Source organism: Haliotis asinina, chromosome 8 (genome assembly GCF_037392515.1).
Source record: "Haliotis asinina isolate JCU_RB_2024 chromosome 8, JCU_Hal_asi_v2, whole genome shotgun sequence".
Lineage (NCBI taxonomy): Eukaryota > Metazoa > Mollusca > Gastropoda > Lepetellida > Haliotidae > Haliotis > Haliotis asinina.
The window spans coordinates 65,512,194-65,532,696 of record NC_090287.1 but is presented as its reverse complement, the minus strand read 5'-3'; the positions used below and the strand labels follow the sequence as shown (position 1 = coordinate 65,532,696).

At 40.3% G+C, this 20,503-nt stretch overlaps 1 protein-coding gene across 1 annotated transcript in view; it reads left to right on the top strand.

Annotated features, from left to right (window-relative positions):
* The first annotated feature begins 2,522 nt into the window (after positions 1-2,522).
* The window catches only part of LOC137293525 (stress-induced-phosphoprotein 1-like), a 32,147-nt gene continuing 14,166 nt past the window's right edge, over positions 2,523-20,503 (top strand). Inside the window, exons 1-9 of the mRNA XM_067824125.1 lie at positions 2,523-2,623; positions 11,194-11,403; positions 13,068-13,209; positions 13,579-13,729; positions 14,104-14,278; positions 15,075-15,201; positions 16,164-16,266; positions 17,311-17,431; positions 20,213-20,309. Of these exons, the coding sequence (XP_067680226.1) occupies positions 2,600-2,623; positions 11,194-11,403; positions 13,068-13,209; positions 13,579-13,729; positions 14,104-14,278; positions 15,075-15,201; positions 16,164-16,266; positions 17,311-17,431; positions 20,213-20,309 (1,150 nt within the window). The 5' untranslated portion in view covers positions 2,523-2,599. The remainder of the gene's footprint in view (positions 2,624-11,193; positions 11,404-13,067; positions 13,210-13,578; positions 13,730-14,103; positions 14,279-15,074; positions 15,202-16,163; positions 16,267-17,310; positions 17,432-20,212; positions 20,310-20,503) is intronic.

The following is a 20,503-nucleotide window of genomic DNA, read 5'->3' as shown; positions in this document are numbered from 1 at the left end:
ATGCTAGAAAACATTGTGGATATTATATCGGTATAGACATGTGTTCGTGTGTGTTGATGCTAGAAAACTTTGTGGATTTCGCTACAGACGTATGTTAATGCTAGAAAACGTTGTGGATTTCGCCACACTCGTGTGTTGCAGATAACACAGCTTCATTGGTTGCGTCATAGACATATTCTGTAGCTAGAGAAACAAAGGGATGTTATCGCAGAAGCAGCATTGCGGCTTGTCGCTCAGGCATAGTTCGTAGCTAGAGAAGCTGTTGGATTTCGTCAAGGTTGTATATTACAAGAAGCAATGTGGATATCGCCATTTACGTATGCATATTAAATCTAAAGAGTCATTATTGGCTGCATCGTCGACATGTATCATAACTCATGAATCGTCGTCTGCTACATCATACATGAGTTATGATAGCTAAACAAGCATATTCATGACAGCCCATCAATGGCGCAGTCCCCAACGCGTCTTCAGCAACAATAATTCTACAGTAGCGTCACCAGGTAGATATGTCAGGTGCATGACATGTAATCATGACCGAAAACCTGGAGTTAATGCAACGATACCTTAAGAACAGAGTTGCCTCCCTTTGCCATTCAGGAATCTGCTGTTCGTCAGCAGCCCTATTCCTTTGCACCTTTCCATAAGATCGGGTCGTGGCAATAAGAGCGCGTATTTATGTTACGCACTTATGTGCTTTTGTCTTGCTTCTTATCATACTTCATGCTATTTTGGCCACCCAAACATTTATCATGAGGTAAATCTGGGCGAGAGTTATCTCCCCTTATCAATATTAATTTGGATATGCATTTTTAATTACAGACAATATTACAGATACCTCTGGTAACATATTTTTTGTCAATATTTTTGTCCAGTGGTCCGTTGGTAGCAACTAGGGAAGAAATATGCCTGCTTATAAGAACACATGAGGGCCTGCAATACGTCCAAACTTAACGCAACGTCAACGACGCATGCACGGTACCGCAGACAAGACTGAGATGGGTTTTTTTCACTGACGCGTCTAGATTTCATCTGGACAGTTCGGATGGTAATAGAGCAGCGATGTACATACGGCGAGGTGAACGGGAGCGCTGACAGTTTGATTGGTAGGTGTAATGTGACGGGGAAACATCGCGTCACATCTCATGTTCGGAGACAACGTGTCATTGTCAATGGCTGTCCCACAGGTCTGTGATACTGGGATGAGATCATTAGGCGTTATGTGCATCTTGTTCATCCCAGAACAGAGACGTAACTCCATGCATCAGAAAGACAATGCCTGTCCACATGCATTTCGCTCGTGTTGTGACGGATTTTCTAAGAAAGCAGAACGTTCCGGTGCTCTTCTGGCCAACTGTTTCTCCGGATCTGTCCCATATAACTCTTGGGACTAAATGGAGAGACGTTTACGTCAAGCCCAGAATCAGTCATTGGCGTTAGCTGGGTTGGGACAAGTTTTAGTTCAGACATGGAACACCATACAGCTGTCTTCAATCGCATAATGTCGTTTATGCTGTCGTTGTTGTCATGCCTGCATCAACACCAATGGTAACGCGACACTGAATGTGTGAGATTACACGACACAGGGCGTGTCACGATGTCTGGTGTCAAATCATACAGATTTCTATATTATCATGTCAACCCCGACAATCTCCAGGGTATATACAGTAACGCATAGGCTTAAGACTATTGAGGATGGTCAACAGTAAAACATGCAGTGATTAAGGGAAACACCACAGATCGTGTTATCTTTTTTAATACAAAACTGGCATAACATCAAACAATACATCCATGTAGTTGCTTTATTCCGGTACCATATGCTGATCCTAGATTGTGCATCATTTCGCCTCATTCCACATTTCTTTGTTTACTCGTTGTTGATATTCCTTCTAAAGCGAGACAGCAAATTGTGATGGGGAAACAGACCAGTGTTTCATGAATATATTACCATCCCATGTCATCAGAGTACGATGCCACACAAGCGGGTCACAGAGTTCACCATCGTATCGGAGGGTGAGACACAATCAGTCACAGTGTAACTTCTGTCTAGGTAAACAGACAGATTTGTCCTAGTCATCTATTTAAACCAAACACCCATGCTGGCATTGCTTTTTGATTGTGTTGAGGATTCCTTCATACGCGGACACAGGTCATTGAAAAGTGGTATATTTGGCGATTTGTTTTGGTGTTTCAACTCATCCACCGAAAACGAAATTTCCAATTTTAATCTAAATGAAATATATCTTGACGTGCTAACATGTTCCTGCCTGTCAGATAGCCATATCTACATTGTAGATTGTACAAGAAGTGCAGCAGAAAAGTAGAAACTCAGTTCAGCAAAGCAATTGGAAAAAAATACTGCTGATTGTTAATAGTCCATTCTAAGCAATAATTTAAGTACTTATGGGGTTCCCATATAGATATATTGAATGAAAAAACACTTTGTGTATCCCAGTGAAACGCGTTACGTGTTTATGTTGACGTAAATTCTGGAAAGGACCTGACGCTTGGAGCTATCGCACAAGAGGGGAGGTAACTCTAATTTCCTACATGTATCTGAAAGCGTGGTTTGCTAGAAGTTTCTTCATCAACGATCAAGATGGCGGACGACAACAAGGCTAAGGTAATACTCCACACTAATCATAGGACAAACTAACTATTCGTGCTTGATATCAATACGAAACAGCATTGTCTTGATTAGATTAACAAATTACGGTTTGATAGGTTATTAAAAGAGCAGTCAATAACCACGTGCCTATTCATAAAGACCTTTTCTTGGACAGTTTCAAGTTGAACCTAGCATCAGTGATTACAAGACATTTCAGATTTACGGATATTGTTCAGGAGTAAACATCACCTCCATCTCTCAATTTGTACAAACTTTCCGTTCTATCTTTGATGTGTATTTATCTCATACCATCTCAGCTCTTTCTCGACTTGAAATGGACATTTTCTCGAGTGTTTTTTGCGTTATTTCTTTGCTCCAGAGAAACATCCTAAAACTATTTTCGTTCCCGGTCTGTCGTTAAATATTGAATTATATCTGTAAAAAAGACTTTTGCGTAGTATATATACAAATGTAGGAAAAAGTTCAGCCCGAACACCCTCTTCTTACATAGTAAATTTGCTCCTTCCCTGTTGTAATACTGTAGTCCAGCACTGAAATAAGTTCATTAAGTGTTCTTCATAACTGTTCTTTATAACTATTCTAGTTTATTCACTGTATATTTAGACTGAGATATGCATGTCAGTTTGTAATTTTGATTTTTGAGGGGGAGAGGGTACAGGCGGAACTCTTACCCAAGTGTATGTTCCCAATATCCACTGGCTATGCAAAATGAAAATGTAGATCTACAATCTCATTTAAAGTCTATTTATAGTTCAACTACAGATGGGGTTTGATTCAAGCAAATGCACAAGGGCTTGTATCACTTAGGAACAGTATTAGAAATTCACACTGGTGTATGGACCCTTCCCTAGTTCCATATGAAAGGAGGGGATGTAGCTATGAAACCACCCCCTCCTCAATCAAAGTTAGATTTCCCTGCATGAAATATTCTTACGGCATAGCTGAGGCCTACAGATTGAAAGCTAGATGATTTCCCTACAATATGAGCAATAGATGGTCACAATTGTATCATATTTCAAAAGTTATACGCTGTGACTCATGGAAAACAGCTACCTCTGCAATTTCATGACAGAGTCATGGATCACTCAAGACAGCTAAAACTCACCTTTTAAATTTGTTTATTTATTCCAGCCACATCGACAGGGCTCAATTCGATCAGCAGTGGCATTCCAGGGGTCTAAAAACATATTGCAACATCTAAATATCATTTCCTTGACAGAAAGTAGGCATTTCGTCATAGGGCATGTACGTACATTAGTTCTCCTTTATAATTCATGTAGTCGGATTAGTTATGTTGAAACCGAAATATTAATTATATCTGAATAATTGAATTGACCAAAACTGCAAATAATAAAGTATGGCAGAATGTAACACGCTCTTACTTAATTAAAAAAATACAAAATACGAAAATACTCAAAAAATAACATGTCTGCACCTGGTACTGCAAATAAATATGAGTGTATTAGTGAAAAAAGAAAAATATTTTAAACTGGTTCTTGTGAAACTAGTTCTGTCGGTAAACAACTACTGGAAACTCTCAACATTGTTAGGCTTATGCAGTGACACAGCCAGAAGAGATGAAACAACAGTGAGCAGAGCTTGTATGCACTAGCTGTGGTAGACTACCTTGTTGCCATGGTGGTATCACAGGGCATTATTTCAAGAATGTGCTTTCCAACAAGATCATCTAAAATTAAGCACAAGGGTATAATGAAGTATTTTTAAAGTTTATAGTGTTGTTTTCTAAAGGTAGGCCATACAGAAATGTTCTCCAGCCCAAATTACTAGACAGTTGAGTAGTCCAAGAAGAGTCCATTTTGCAATTCATAGTGTGCTTGAAAGGTTATCTATCTTCGAACACTGAAGACTTTCATTTTCAGGAGACGTGGTAGGGTAGACCATGTGATTAAACCATTGGCTTGTCATTCTGAAGAACCAGATAAGATTCACATTATATGGTTATGTTGTTCAATAATTATGCTGCGTAACTTTCATTCAAATATTTACCTGATGTAAACCATTCCCTCTATTACCAAGTTTAGCTTTGAAATTTGTTTTTCTGAACACATTGTCTGTATCAGTGAACATGTCAATAGCCCTATGTGGTGCAGCAGGGATTCTGTTTTGCTAAATATTGTTACTATTTGCAATGCATTGACATCTCATGTGCATGAACCTTTACTTGATGAGATCATGGCTAAATTTTCTTCCATCTTCACTCAGCCAAATTCAGTCTAACCATCTAAAGTTGTAAGAGATTACAATGACACGTTAGTGTAAGCTTGTTAAACATATTGTCCATTGTTTCAAATGTTCTTTGTTTATGTAGTATCATTTAGAAACATGTTTTTTGCTCACTTGGAGTAAAACAAATGCAGTGTATACAACATGTAGATAGTTTTTACTTTTTCCATTGTATATATTGTGTGAGCTATGGGTAAAGTTATGGGGGATTGGCCTTTATCATCTAAAACTGTGTTCCACTGGAGATATCGCTTGTGTGAGATTAGACGATCTCTCCAAGGAGATATCGCTTTGACAGTAGATTTTGCATAATGCCCTGACAATGCTATGATGTCATGAACTTGATGATGTCACAATGCTATGACATAGTTGCACTGAAAATCTAATGCTAGTGCTGTGTTCAGAGATGTACGTTTTTCGTTGAAAACTAAAGAAGAATGATTTTGGATGATTAATAGAATCTGACCCTCATGTCTGCTGATATCAATTATATGAACACTCATTGATAAAGGCAAAAATATCCTCGACAAGCCTTGGGTATTTGTTACTTTATCAACTCGTGTTGATATATTTGATATCAGTACACACTTGGGTGAGATTCCCTATATGTACAAAACATACTTTTTGATACTGATTGCAAGGGTTAAGTTAAGGATTTCAATTTGTCTATAAAACTTTATCTATGTTAACATGCAGGACATACCCTTTGGTGCCTCCCATTTCTAGGAGTAGACTGGTTTTACATGAAAGTATGACAGAAACGTAAGCTTTGTGTTTACATTCAGCAATTTCTCTGTTTTGTTTACTTTTATGCTTTTTCAATTTGTATCCAACATTTTAGCCTTGGCTATTGTAAGAAAGGATAAGAAAACAGCATGAGTGAAGCCATTTTGTTGGCACTGCTGCGTGAAGTATTGTACTTTTGTAGTCATCTTATCCCAGGCTTTGAACTGTGTGTGGGATTTGAGCATGAAGGAAGCAGGTCTTGGATGTTGACCAGGGATTGAAACATATCAGCATGGGTATATTGCTGGCAAACGCAGAAGCATCTTGGTTAGGGAGTAGGGGTGACAGTATGGAGGAAACAACTGGTGTGATATTGATAGTCTATTGCAACATGCAATTGTCACCAACCATTGCAATAGTTTTTCTTCTTCTTCAGTTCTCTCATTTGAAATCAATTCACATATGATTACATAGTTCATATGAAAAAGAAACAAGGTTAATTACTTTCAGTCTCTGTTAATAACTGACAAGAAACTTAAACACCACATATATCATGTTTTTTCAAGAGGTAACAGGGGCAGATAACTCTTTAAGTCAAAGTGAATGAATATGGTACTTCCTGTATTTTGCGGTGCACATATATCAATTACTAAACTACCAACATACACACACACACTGTTGAGCATTGATAATTCTTTGTTTCTACCATTGATAAATTGCAGTCCATCGATAGTTCAGTGCATTGTTATGGCCCTAATATCCTAATGGAAGAATTGAGCCCAGGCACATAAAACTGCTCAACCAACTGTGACATCTCACTCTCAGACCACAGTTCTGCACTACTTAGAGTTTTGAGACTTACTGTTGCAGTGATGCTTGTCATATATGAACTGTTCTGAACATGAATTGATCATACATGACTGGTCTGACTTGTCTGTGTAATGCAAACACTGGCACAGATAAACACTTTACAAGAGTTGTTGAAGATAGGTGGCTTAAACCGGTTGGACCGACAAGACATCAGCCAGACTGATGTATCGTGTTCAGGAATATAGTTGCCTAAATACTTAACATACTACTGTTTGATAGTGGCCCTGGTGTCCGTTCCGCATAGCTATCATGCACTCAGGTGTTCATAATACCAACACTATTACATAGACTTGTTGCTGTCATTTCATTATCATTATGTCCACCTTGTGGATCAAATGGGGGTTGGGTAACCTCGAGGTTAAGCATTTGCTTGTCATGCTGAAGGCCTGCGTTTGATTCCCACATGGTCACAATGTGTGAAGTCCATTTCTGGTGTCCCCTGTTGTGATTTTGCTGGAATATGGCTAAAAGTTGCATAAAACATCTCACTCACTCAATTGTGAAACAAGGTCCTATTGAAATGCTTTTTACATAAAGGTCAATGTCATGAGACAGTTTGGTTTGCTCAATTAACTGATTAAAGGAAATGAAATCTACTTAGACCCACTGCATCCTAAGGCAATAACGTTGTTGCACTGACAAAAATAGGTTGCCTTTGCTGTTCAAAAGTATATAAAACTTAATGCTGTTTTTATTTTGTTTTTTGTTTAATATTTTAATATGTGGATTCCAGTAGACATTATGATGTAATTATTCTGGATCTTGTAAGATCATATTATCTTACTTATTGTTTCATAATAATTCATGGTTATAAGCAATATGTCATTGAATCATTGTTATTCTTGTCACTTCTCCATTCTTGTTCCTCATAATTTCGCTTTTCTTCTAAAGTCTGTTTTCTTTCAGAAAAAAATATAAATATTAACACACATAAATGTATGTACAAGTTGTTATTGATAAGAAGTTGCATTGCACATGAGTTAGTTTCAGATTGCACCAGCATGCATTCTAAATTTTCAAAGCCCTTCAAGGGTAGAAAAAATTGTTGCAAACAGGATTGTGACTGGACTTTGTTAAAAGAAATTGATGCATTTACCTATTGTTTAGAAAGGTTAAGGTGGGCATTCAAGTTTTGGTACATGGCGGTTGTCATGGTTACTTCCACAGGCATGAATCATAATGGTAGCATACATCTGGACTAATGCTTTCATGTAAACTTTTTGAGTTTTGAGTTTTTTTATGTGTCTTATGAAAGGTCATGGTCATTCTATACGGTTGTTATGAAATTTTGTTGTATCATCTGTTCTGTATCAGTTACTTTTATACTTGGATAAATGTTGGGTCTTGACAAGCTGTATTTAACATGTCATTGTCAAGATCAGTGAGTAAGGTGTTTGGGCTGGAAGTGTTTCACATGAGGCTATTTTGAGGAAACTGTGCTGAACTGGCTGTAAACAGGCTGTTTCTGTTGTAGGGAGCAGCTGCAAATTCCTTTATGTGTTACCTATTCTTTATAATAGTCTCATCCTTGGGGTACAAATATACATTTTCAGCATCTGACTCCGAGATTCCTAGAATTGGTCAGCACAGGCAAGACGTGTGATCACAATGCATGAGAGCAGAAGGAATGATGATACAGCCATATAATAGATAAGAAAGGCTTTCTAATTGTTTTACTTAATTAAAACATTGACACAACCCACATATTATTATTATTATTATTTACAGATTAGAATGAAAATGCAGCAGAGAGGGTTCGGGTGATCCTGGCACAGTCAGGCTGGTCAAGCTCATCATCAGCTCAGGGCCCTCGCCCCCTCTACACGCAGCCCAGACAGCGAATGGGACTTCTCCCAGGAAACACTGCCTAGTCGAACCCACCAAGAACTTTCCGGAGAATATGGAGGCTCCCCAACACTGCAGCCTTCTGCATTACCCAGATTGTCAGAAGGGCTGTGCTCCCGGTGGAGAACCCGGGCACTCTCCTCATCTGCGCCAAGAGATCAGGAGGTACCAAACCAAGGGCACCGAGAACAATGGGGAGCCTGACGACAGTGTACTTGGGATGCAAGCGAGACATTTCAAAGGCGAGGTCCGCATATTTATCATGCTTTTCCTGAATCTTGCCAATCACATTGCTGTCAAAAGGGACAGAAAATTCAATGATATAAATAATTTCATTGGCTTTATCAAAAAGGACAAGATCAGGTTTGTTGGCTGGAATTCGTCTCAGGCTGTATATTGGCCTATTCCAGAGAAGTTTAAAAGCATCATTTTCCAGGACGCCCTGGACATGTTCAGGGTCATACCATGGATGGACCTCGGAGTCAAAGCCACAGGCATGGCGGAGACAATAATAAAAGCAGCGAGCCATGCCATCATGTCTTTTGAGATATGCAGTTTGTGCCAAGGAAGGGCATCCACTGACAAGGTGTTGGACAGTCTCTGTAAATTCATTGCAAAGACGACATTTCATATTGATATTTTCTTTAAGAATAACATTCTGGCGATTGCGAGTGGGAAGTGACTGGTCCTGAGCAGCAAAAAGGAAGCCCTCAGTTTCACATTTGAGACCAGCCGACTTCATCCAGGCAAAGGAGTCGGTTGGATTGCTGTTCTGTTCCACACACTGCATGTAAACACGATGCAATGGCTTCTCCGAAAGCTTCTCCACAAAGGACCGACTCTGGGCAGACTTGGTGAAAGACTTCACCTGGTTTACTCCCATCACTGTACAGTCCAGCAGTACATCGCCATCAACAAAATCAACGTCAAATTTCAAATTGTGTCCAACAACCTTGGCACGCTTAAAGTAGCAGTGGAATTCCTTGCTTTCATCATGAATCTTGACGTGCATCACCAGAGGATCATCTGACAAATAAATATGTGCAAAAGTACACAATAAAATTCTGTCATGAAGAGCTTCCACATTAATCAAACCCCGTCCTCCTGAATTGATTGGCATATATAAACGATTAAGAGAGGAACGAGGGTGGTGTGCTCTGTTATCAGACATGATCCTTCTGGTCAGGCGGTCAAGACTCTGGATGTCTTGTTTTGTCCAATCCACTACTCCAAAGGAATAGGAGATGACTGGCACAGCAAAAGTATTGGTGGCTTTTACTTTGTTTCGAGCATTTAGCTCTGAACTCCAGATTTTCTTTAAACGAGATTTATACTCGGCCCGAAGTTTATCTTGAATCAGGGCATTCTGGAGCTTGTCTCGAACTTGCATTCCAAGATAGGTGTAGGCCTGATCTTCCACAAGATGCTCAATAACTCCTCCCCCTTGTAACTTGACCGAACCATCATTAGTTACCTTGCCACGTTTCAAATGAAGAGTATTACATTTGTCGAGTCCAAACGTCATGCCTATATCATTGGAGACGGACTCGAAAAGGAGAACCTGTTCTTTCAAATTGGTCTCTCCCTTGGCAAGGAGCTCGATGTCATCCATGTAGAGGAGATGAGTAAGAGGTGTTGGGGATCTGTGCTGAGGAGGTCCGGGATGATAGCCCTCCTCCCTATTGAGCAGAAAACTCAAAGGATTCAGAGACAGACAAAAAAGCAAAGGACTAAAGGAGTCCCCCTGGAAAATTCCCCTTCTAATTGGAATAGATTCCGAAGTCTGCACCTGCCCTTGTGAGTACATCTCAAGTTGAGTCGACCAGCTACTCATTAAAGACTTGAGTAAATCAAGTAATCGCTCAGGGAGGTCAATACACTGAAGAGACTTCAGAATCCATTCGTGAGGGACAGAGTCGTATGCCTTTTTGTAGTCTATCCAGCACATGGAGAGGTTGCGGTGATAGGTTTTAGCCTCTTCCAAAATCATTTTCTGTACAAGAAGTTGATCCTTGCACCCCCAACATCCCTTTCTCGCCCCCTTCTGCTCCCTGTAAATTATCTCATTGGAAGAGCAGTAACATGACACGAGGTTTGTCAAACACCCTGTGAATAATTTTATTATTATTATTAATGTATTATTATATGTATTCCAAGGATGATTTTCCTCACAGAATTTGAAACCTCAACAGGTTTATCCAAGTTGTGTGAGAATGTGCATGGTTAATAAGACACATGCATGATGTGGTAGAAGATTATTTAGAAAACATAGCAGATATGCATCACAGCAATGGTGTATGGTCTTACAGACTTTATCTGAAAAAGTATTGTTTTTTCTTTTTGTTTTTTGACATGTTTACTCAAGCATAACGATGTTGTGGTGCATATATGAAACGAAACAAAGAATTACTGGTACTCCATTAAATTCAGCTTAGTAGTCTAAATGTTCTCTTAAGTTTTTCCTTCACTTTTCCATCACTTCTTAATTGTAAAAATAATGACTACATACTCCTGAGATTGAACATGAGACAGTTATAATGAAATATTGTCAGTGATCAATTGATGTGATTGTTTTTACTCCCCATAATAAAAAAAACTTATGGCAGATGACCAATGTACCCTACCTTTCTGAAAACATGGAAAACTGATCTGAAGATGTAATCATGCTTTCTGTCATTTCTTGGATTAGATATTCCTGTAGTCCCACATGTGAAAGTTAGTGTTGATGCCAGTATTTGGGCCCAACAAGGAATGTCTGAATTGTGCCAGTGCCAAACAGAAGCATATCTTCGATTATTGGCAAAATCCTTTTGTGGAAAATGTTTTACCTGAAGTGTGTGAAAATGTACAAACTACAGTCACTGTGTTCTCCAATGCAGGCAGCAGAGCTTAAACTTCAAGGAAACAAAGCTTTGGAGCAGGGGAATAAAGAGGAGGCTGTACGATGTTACAGCGAGGCTATCAAGCTGGATGAAGGCAACCATGTCCTCTACAGTAACCGCTCGGCAGCGCTACTCAAGTGTGGAAAGTACCTCGAGGCCCTGGGAGATGCAGATCGAACTTTGGAACTCAAACCTGACTGGGGAAAGGTGATCAAATTTTTCATGGATTTTCTGTGTGACTTGTCAGTTGTCTAAGATAGCATTATTTCATCCATTTATCTTTATATTACTGATATGTTTGGTAATTCCTGTGCAGGAGGAGGAAATGGATAGCCCTTGTCCAAGGCACCATGAATGCTTCATGCAGAGGAGGTCGCTACTTACGATCTGCATGCTTAAAATGGCTGGTTAAGATTACCTTCAGTTACAGATTGCACTCCATGCAGGTGGGACCTGTGAAGAACTGGTAGAATAGGTCTTCAGCAACACATGCTTGCCATAAAAGGCGACTATGCTTGTTGTAAGAGGCGACTAACAGGATCGGATGGTCAGGCTTACCGACTTGGTTGACACATGTCATTGGTTCCCAGTTGCGCAGACCGATGCTCATGCTGTTGATCACTGGATTGTCTGGTCTAGTCTCGATTAGTTACAGACCACCACCATATAGCTGAAAAATGCTGAATGTGCCATAAAACTAAACTAACTCACTCACTATATGCATGTAGTAATAAATCCTCCAACATCTTGTCAGTGTGTGTTTTGAGGGAGATTAAGTGAGTATTAGTAAAATTTTTCTTTCTGCGTCACTGGTTATACAAGCACAAAGATTTGCAGCCAAACTGTGATGTGCAGCCAAACCTATAAGCAGCGTAGCACACTGTGCAAATACTGAATAGAAATGAAATCTCACTCTGCAGATTAGCTTTCCATAGATATCTTACTGGAATTTTTGTACTTGTCAGTGCTCCAAACAATTGTTTATCCACTGGAGTACAAGATGAAAAGTACTCCTTAAAGTTAAATTGTATGAAGAGGTTAGAATTGTGTCTTTGTTGGAGTACAGCTATGCCCTGTTTTCTACATCAAAAGCCTTATGATGATTATGTTTCGTATGGATGTTAATATCCCTGACTTCTTAAACAATGTGCATTAGAAGACTAAGAACAAGCAATTATACTGGTGTGAAGTTTGCTGCTATTAATCAAGATGATGTCTGGTAATTTTAGCTTACTTTGTTTGTGCTTGCCTTGCACGGCAATGTGGCCCAGAAGGTCTCCTTTGCTGCCTTACCCTGATTGTCAGAACTTGGAGCCTTGCAAAAAACTAGTGCATTGAAAAGGGAATTTCCTCCAGCCACGGCAAAGTGTACATTGTTTACAAAACCACTGACAGTGAAGCCTGAGGGGAAGTACTGTCAAAATCTAAAATACTGGAGACGCACAGGCCACATGTTGACTGTATGTTCATAATTTATAGCCGCTACTCCCCTTGCTGGGGATCTGGGCTTCCTTTCACAAAGCACTATGGTTATCGTAAGTCTCTAGGGTAACCTTAGTGCAGTGTCAGAGAACGAGTGTTAAGGTTAAACTTAGTAAAGGTTGCTTCATGAAAAGAACCCCATGACTATTAGCATAGACAGTAGCAGGATACTGTGTCAGCTTCTGTCAATTGCCAGCAGATCACCTGCATTTCTGCCTCTACACTGAAGGTACATCTCAACCTAAAGTCACAGATTGGATGTTGCTTCAAGCAAGGGCCTAGAGTCAGACAGTAGTTTTCATTTGAAGCTCTCTCATTATTGATAATTTCTTGTGCCAGTAGTTGCAGTTTTGTGTAAAATACTGGAATGTTTAATGGTATGATTTCAGGGCTATTCACGTAAAGGTGCTGCTCTATGTTACTTGGAGAGGTATCAGGAAGCATTGGAGGTCTATGAAGAAGGCCTGAAGCTGGATCCCCAAAATCAGCAGCTTCTAGATGGTCTGGACGATGCCAAGAGGCATCTTACTGGTAAGGAGGGTCTTGACTGGTGCCACCATTAACATACCTTGATGTAGCCCTAGATTGGTCATTTCGACTCTTGACTCCCTTGTAGCCAAGCACGCCAGTTGATTTCACCTTCAGTGCCGTGTTCAATCAGTCACGACTGTTCAGTCTGTCTCCCTTTTTGGTTTCACCCTCAACTCCTTGTGCAGTCAGTCACACCTGTTGGTTTCATCACCAGCTCCCTGTTCAATCAGTCACACTTGTTGGTTGTCACCTCAATTCCTTGTTCAACAAGTCAAACCTGTTGATTTCACCCCCTGTTCAATCAGTCACACCTGTTGGTGTCACCACCAACTCCCAGTTCAATCAGTCACACCTGTGCCTTTGTTTCAGGCCCAGCAGGTAGTCAGCCAGTGACAAATCCATTTGCAATGCCTGATTTGTTTGAAAAGCTGGAAGCCAATCCCAAGACACGTGAGTTCCTGAAACAGCCGGACTACCGACTGATGATGGAAGCCCTACAGAAGAACCCTAACAGTTTACAGTGAGTGTTCAACAACTGGTAGAATGCCCATGTGCAAAAAAATTAAGTAGATCTGCTGAAGTTCTGTCTCCTGCTTTGGACGTGATGCAACATCAGACAAATTTCCTGTCTTCAGGTGGTGCTGCAATTGGGGGTGTCGTCTCCAAGAAATGGAAGTGATGTCATTATACAGGGATTGCTTTTAACTTTAGGGAACAAAAGACATACAATGAGGTTGAACTGCTTCGAACAACAGTATGCATGAAAGATGAGTGATTATGTGAAGTCAAAAAGTTTTGTGACATTCAGCATCACATTATAAGGTCTTTTTCTTTTTGTGTATTTGCTTAGTTGCCAACAGATTTGTTCTTACTGTATTTCAACATGATTTCCAGAAATATTCAAGATCCACGTATCCTTGCAACACTTGGTGTCTTGTTTGGATTTGAAACTATTGGTGATGATCGTGACGATCCAGTGCCACCCCGGAAACAGCAGCAATCTACTCCCACAAGCAACAAACAGCAAGCAAAATCAGAAGACAAGTCTTTATCCTCAGAGCAAAAACAGGTGGAAAAATTAATTATGTCTGGTTGAAAGAATAGTGCCATAACATTTTTCCAGGAGTTACTTCCCTTGCTATGTGTGTGTTTAAGCAGAAGTCAAAATCGGTTCTTTGTTATTTTGCAAAACCAATCAGAAACTACAATAGTGCCTTTTGCTGGTTACATGTTTTTGTGATGTCTTAGATTCTCGATACCATGGAAGCGTTTCTGAATTTGTCTTAAAAGTGAGAGGTGTGTTTCGTTTCCGGAGCAGAACTCAAAAACTTCTTAATATTTGTCAGTGTAACTTGGTAGATATGTGTGGCAGACCCCAAAGTGGTGCCTTTTGGTATTTACAGGTTTTTGTGATTTATTATTTTCTCGGTTGCCATGGCAACATTTCAGACTTCGTTTCTGGAGCAGAACTCGAAAACCATTTCATATCTTTCAAAAGATCTTGGCAGATATATGAGACAGATCTTGAAATGGTGACTTTTCTGATTACAGATGTAGGCATTTATATTTTTCATGAATTCCATGGAAACAATTCAGACTTGGTCTAAAAACACAATAAGTAACTGTCAGATGACTTGTCCTTTCAAATATGCGGGGGCCGGGGGGATATGTCACCATCTGATGACTCTTGTTAATTTTAAACATGCTCAGTTTCGCACTGTCTCAACAGGCTAAATGGGAACACATTGCTGAGAGAAGTGTAAAGCCATTCTCACTGTCACTGTAAGTTGGTAACAATGATGGTAGGGAAGATAAAGAAGAAGGCAGGTAGGGATAAGTATGGCTACATGATTGACTTGTTTCAGGCCTTGGAAGAGAAAGAAAAGGGGAATGCAGCTTACAAGAAGAAGGATTTTGTTGCTGCACTTGAGCACTACCAAAAGGCTGCAGAACTGGACCCCTCAAACATCACAATCCTCACTAACAGGGCAGGTCAGTCTGACTAACATATGTGTGAGCAACAGATTAGAAGTGTAACATGACTATTTTTGTAGTCAGAACAATTTGCTTATTGTTATGATCAATCTCCACGAGCCATGATAAACCAAGAGCTGAAGATGAACATCTCTTAGCTGTTATGAGCCGCCAAGTAAAGATGAACATCCACTTGCCATAGTAATAAAGTACTTCATCTTGTGAGCCTTTTTAGCATTGATGACTCTCCATGTAAATGATGATTGATTGCTTGATCCTCCTACCTTCCGCTGTTAAGTCTCTATTGGCCTTGAAGAACCTCCATTAGCCCAGATGAACCTTCTCTTGTACTGATGAACCTTCTATAGAACTGATGAACCTCCATTAGACCAGATGATCCTCCTCTAGTACTGATAAACCTCCATTAGCCTTGATTAACCTTCTGTAGTACTGAAGAACCTCCATTAGCCTTAATGAACCTCCTCTAGAACTGATGAACCAATCTATGCCCTTATGAACCTTCTCTTTGTGCCTGATGAACCTCCCCTTGGTCTGAGGAACCTTGATTATCGCTGCCAAACCTTCGTTGGCATTACAGAACATCCATCAGCTCTGATTTACCTTCATCAGCTCTGAATTACCTTCATCAGCTCTGATTTACCTTCATCAGCTCTGAAGAATCTATACTGGGCCTAAAGAATCAGTACTAGTACTGATGAACCCTGAAAACAGAACCTCGTAACACCCTGTTACCATTGAGGCTACTGTTTGTTTGGTGCTCTGTGATTGTTATGATTTCATGTTGGGATGTGGTGAGCAGCAACAATGACATACTGAAGTCGTTCATCAATCATCTGGATAAATTATCTTATTTCAGACATTTAGGAAGTAAATATGTATTATGTCTTTGTAGAATGTCTATACTACAACCTGAGATGTTGTGTGCTGTGACCTGAACCTTCCTTGCTTGTTTGTTCCAGCCGTGTATTTTGAACAAGCCAAGTACGACGAGTGTATAGAGGAATGTAAGGCAGCCATCGATCTAGGGCGTGAACACAGAGCTGATTATAAACTGATAGCCAAGTAAGACACAACAGATTGCGTTGGTTAAGTAATACGGTTGTTTCTTCAGCAGGACTATATCTCCAGTTCTATTGTGATCTCTAGTTTTTGGTTGTTCTCTTGGGTTTGGGGCCGAATTGTTTAATGTCTGAAACCTACCTCACTTCCATCTTTCCTCCCTCAATACACTGACAGCCATGTCAGATGCTACCAGATTACTGTCGCAATGGTTGTTAAACCTATCTTCATAGCACAATGGTAACACTAGCAACAAGTGGTCCATACATCACCATCATGTGTCCAGTGTCCTCAGCTTCATAGCACAGTGGTAACACTAGCAACAACTGGTCTATACATCACCATCATGTGTCCAGTGTCCTCAGCTTCATAGCACAGTGGTAACACTAGCAACAACTGGTCTATACATCACCATCATGTGTCCAGTGTCCTCAGCTTCATAGCACAGTGGTAACACTAGCAACAACTGGTCCATACATCACCATTGTTTCCAGTGTCCTCAACTGGATCACTGTAGACCGCAGGTTAGGAAATGTAATGGTATATTGAAACTTACAAGATAACACGGCCATTTGTCAGTGTGCAAGTTTCATTGTGCCATGTCTGCAGCAGGTAGCTAACCATTCATTCTATTTGAGGTCTGATGTTTCTTTGAATGTTGAAGCTTTCTGAATCAGCTCAATTGTGAGATGTGATAATACTTTTGTCCTGTTATCTTCAAAAATATTATTTTCAGAAAGGGACTTAGATACATCAGTGGCAACTTTGGTGATTCATGCCAACACAAATGTTCATGAATCACATGCTTCCTGGCTAACTTTGATTTAAAAAGACTAAACATCACCCAAGTATATGAATGTTGGAAATTGATAGCCCCCTATTGTCAGGAAACTTATAAATAGAAACAACAAGGTTCTTGAGAGGCATGTAGAAGTTGATAATCAGAAACTGCAACCTGTAGTAGCCTCTGGCCTGGAGATAAACGTCTTGTTGATATGTTGTGTGTACCAGATGTAGCACTGACTGTATGTTTTTCTTATTTTTCAGAGCATGCTCTCGTATAGGTAATGCATATTTAAAAAAGGATGACTTGACAAATGCATTGGCATTTTTCAACAAATCTTTATCAGAGCATCGAGCTCCTGACGTAGTGAAGAAAGCCCATGAGGTATGTTGTCCATGGTTGTCATGTATGGGGTGTATTTATCAGGTGTTTCGGGTGTATGTATCGGGTGCATGGGATGTATGGGTGTATATATCAGGTGTGTGGGATGTGTCTATCAGGTGTGTGGGGTGTGTCTATCAGGTGTGTGGGATGTGTCTATCACATGTATGGTGTATGTCTATCAGGTGTACATGGTATATATATCAGGTGTGTGGGGTGTGTCTATCAGGTGTGTGGGGTGTGTCTATCAGGTGTGTGGGATGTGTCTATCACATGTATGGTGTATGTGTATCAGGTGTACATGGTATATATATCAGGTGTGTGGGGTGTGTCTATCAGGTGTGTGGGGTGTGTCTGTCACATGTATGGTGTATGTCTGTCAGGTGTACATGGTATATATATCAGGTGTGTGGGGTGTGTCTATCAGGTGTACATGGTATATATATCAGGTGTGTGGGATGTGTCTGTCACATGTATGGTGTATGTCTGTCAGGTGTACATGGTATATATATCAGGTGTGTGGGGTGTGTCTATCAGGTGTACATGGTATATATATCAGGTGTGTGGGATGTGTCTGTCACATGTATGGTGTATGTCTGTCAGGTGTACATGGTATATATATCAGGTGTGTGGGGTGTGTCTATCAGGTGTGTGGGGTGTGTCTATCACATGTATGGTGTATGTCTATCAGGTGTACATGGTATATATATCAGGTGTGTGGGGTGTGTCTATCAGGTGTACATGGTATATATATCAGGTATGTGGGGTGTGTCTGTCAGGTGTGTGGGGTGTGTCTATCAGGTGTACATGGTATATATATCAGGTGTGTGGGGTGTGTCTATCAGGTGTACATGGTATATATATCAGGTGTGTGGGGTGTGTCTATCAGGTGTACATGGTATATATATCAGGTGTGTGGGGTGTGTCTATCAGGTGTGTGGGGTGTGTCTATCACATGTATGGTGTATGTCTGTCAGGTGTACATGGTATATATATAAGGTGTGTGGGGTGTGTCTATCAGGTATGTGGGGTGTGTCTATCAGGTGTGTGGGGTGTGTCTATCACATGTATGGTGTATGTCTGTCAGGTGTACATGGTATATATATAAGGTGTGTGGGGTGTGTCTATCAGGTATGTGGGGTGTGTCTATCAGGTGTGTGGGGTGTGTCTATCACATGTATGGTGTATGTCTATCAGGTGTACATGGTATATATATCAGGTGTGTGGGGTGTGTCTATCAGGTGTGTGGGGTGTGTCTATCAGGTGTGTGGGGTGTGTCTATCAGGTGTGTGGGATGTGTCTATCAGGTATGTGGGGTGTGTCTATCAGGTGTGTGGGGTGTGTCTGTCACATGTATGGTGTATGTCTATCAGGTGTACATGGTATATATAACAGGTGTGTGGGGTGTGTCTATCAGGTGTGTGGGGTGTGTCTATCAGGTGTGTGGGGTGTGTCTATCAGGTGTACATGGTATATATATCAGGTGTACATGGTATATATATCAGGTGTACATGGTATATATATCAGGTGTGTGGGGTGTGTCTATCAGGTGTACATGGTATATATATCAGGTGTGTGGGGTGTGTCTATCAGGTGTATGGGCTGTACAGTCGTGTCCCGTTTGTCCGAACACTTGTGTTTTTATTGAAATTGTCCGGATGAGCAAATTTTCAGATATCTGAACCACGGGCCATATGTACAAAGAAACGTACAAAGAAACGTACAAAGAAACGAACATATTAGGCATCAGACATAATCTTTATTGATTACACATAAACAAATATCAGTGCATACATGCATCAGTCTCATACCTGTTCATGCATTTATGCTTGAAGAAATCAGTCATAGCTTTTTGCACTGGCTGTGTAGAAAAGCGAGACTTTCGCCAGTCAGTTCGTTACTGTCGACATTCACAAGATAATCGGTAGTACCAGTCACAGGTGCAACTTGTGCATCACGAAGTTCCGACAAGGCCATGTCTTCTTGTGGGTCCTCATTTGATTGGATAATATCCACATGATGAAAGCAGTTAGCAATTGTCTTTTTGCTCACAGCTGTCCTGGCTTGCTTGATCATCCGGATTCATTAATTTTAGTGACCCAAAAATTGACACGCCTCAAAATTAACTCAGTGTCATCTTGCTACTCAGAGGTAGTTAATCTTCTGACACTTCAAAGACTGTCGACTTTTTTCATGTTACGGCACGCGAGACCTTCGATAATCGCGTGTGTAAACATACAAGTGCTCAGCCATCCAGATAAACTTTACGTATAACTTAGTGTTTGTATGTGAAAATGACTGTACGGTTACAGACACTGGATTTCCGGATAGGTGAGTAATTTTACAACATTATGAATTCATTGTAAGTAATTTTCGGGGCACGACTATATGTATCAGGTGGATGCATCACGTGTGTCAGGTGTATGTATCAGGTGGATGCATCACGTGTGTCAAGTGTATGTATCAGGTGGATGCATCACGTGTGTCAGGTGTATGTATCAGGTGGATGCATCACGTGTCAGGTGTATGTATCAGGTGGATGCATCACGTGTGTCAGGTGTATGTATCAGGTGGATGCATCACGTGTGTCAGGTGTATGTATCAGGTGGATGCATCACGTGTGTCAGGTGTATGTATCAGGGGTATGGTGTGTATTTAGTGTATGTAGTGGGTGTATTTATCATGTATATCATGTGTATGTATCGTATATCATGTGTATGCATCATATATATCATGTGTATATTGTTTATATTATTGTGTATAACTAGCTTTCTGTTTTGTCAGGTTGAAAAATTGATCAAAGAGAGAGAAAAGTTGGCATATATCAACCCAGAATTGTCTCTACAAGAAAAGGAGAAGGGAAACGATTGCTTCAAGAAGGGTAAAGTACTCCACAAACACGACAAACATGAACATAATTCAAAATCTGGGCAGTGTATGTCCTAATTTGACACTACATCCTGTAGGCAGGATTTGAACCCATTGATTTTGGGATTGAGTCACAGATTCATAGTGATTATGTTAACACCTTATCAATGCTAGGGATTGTTGATGCCTCGAGGCATGACATACATT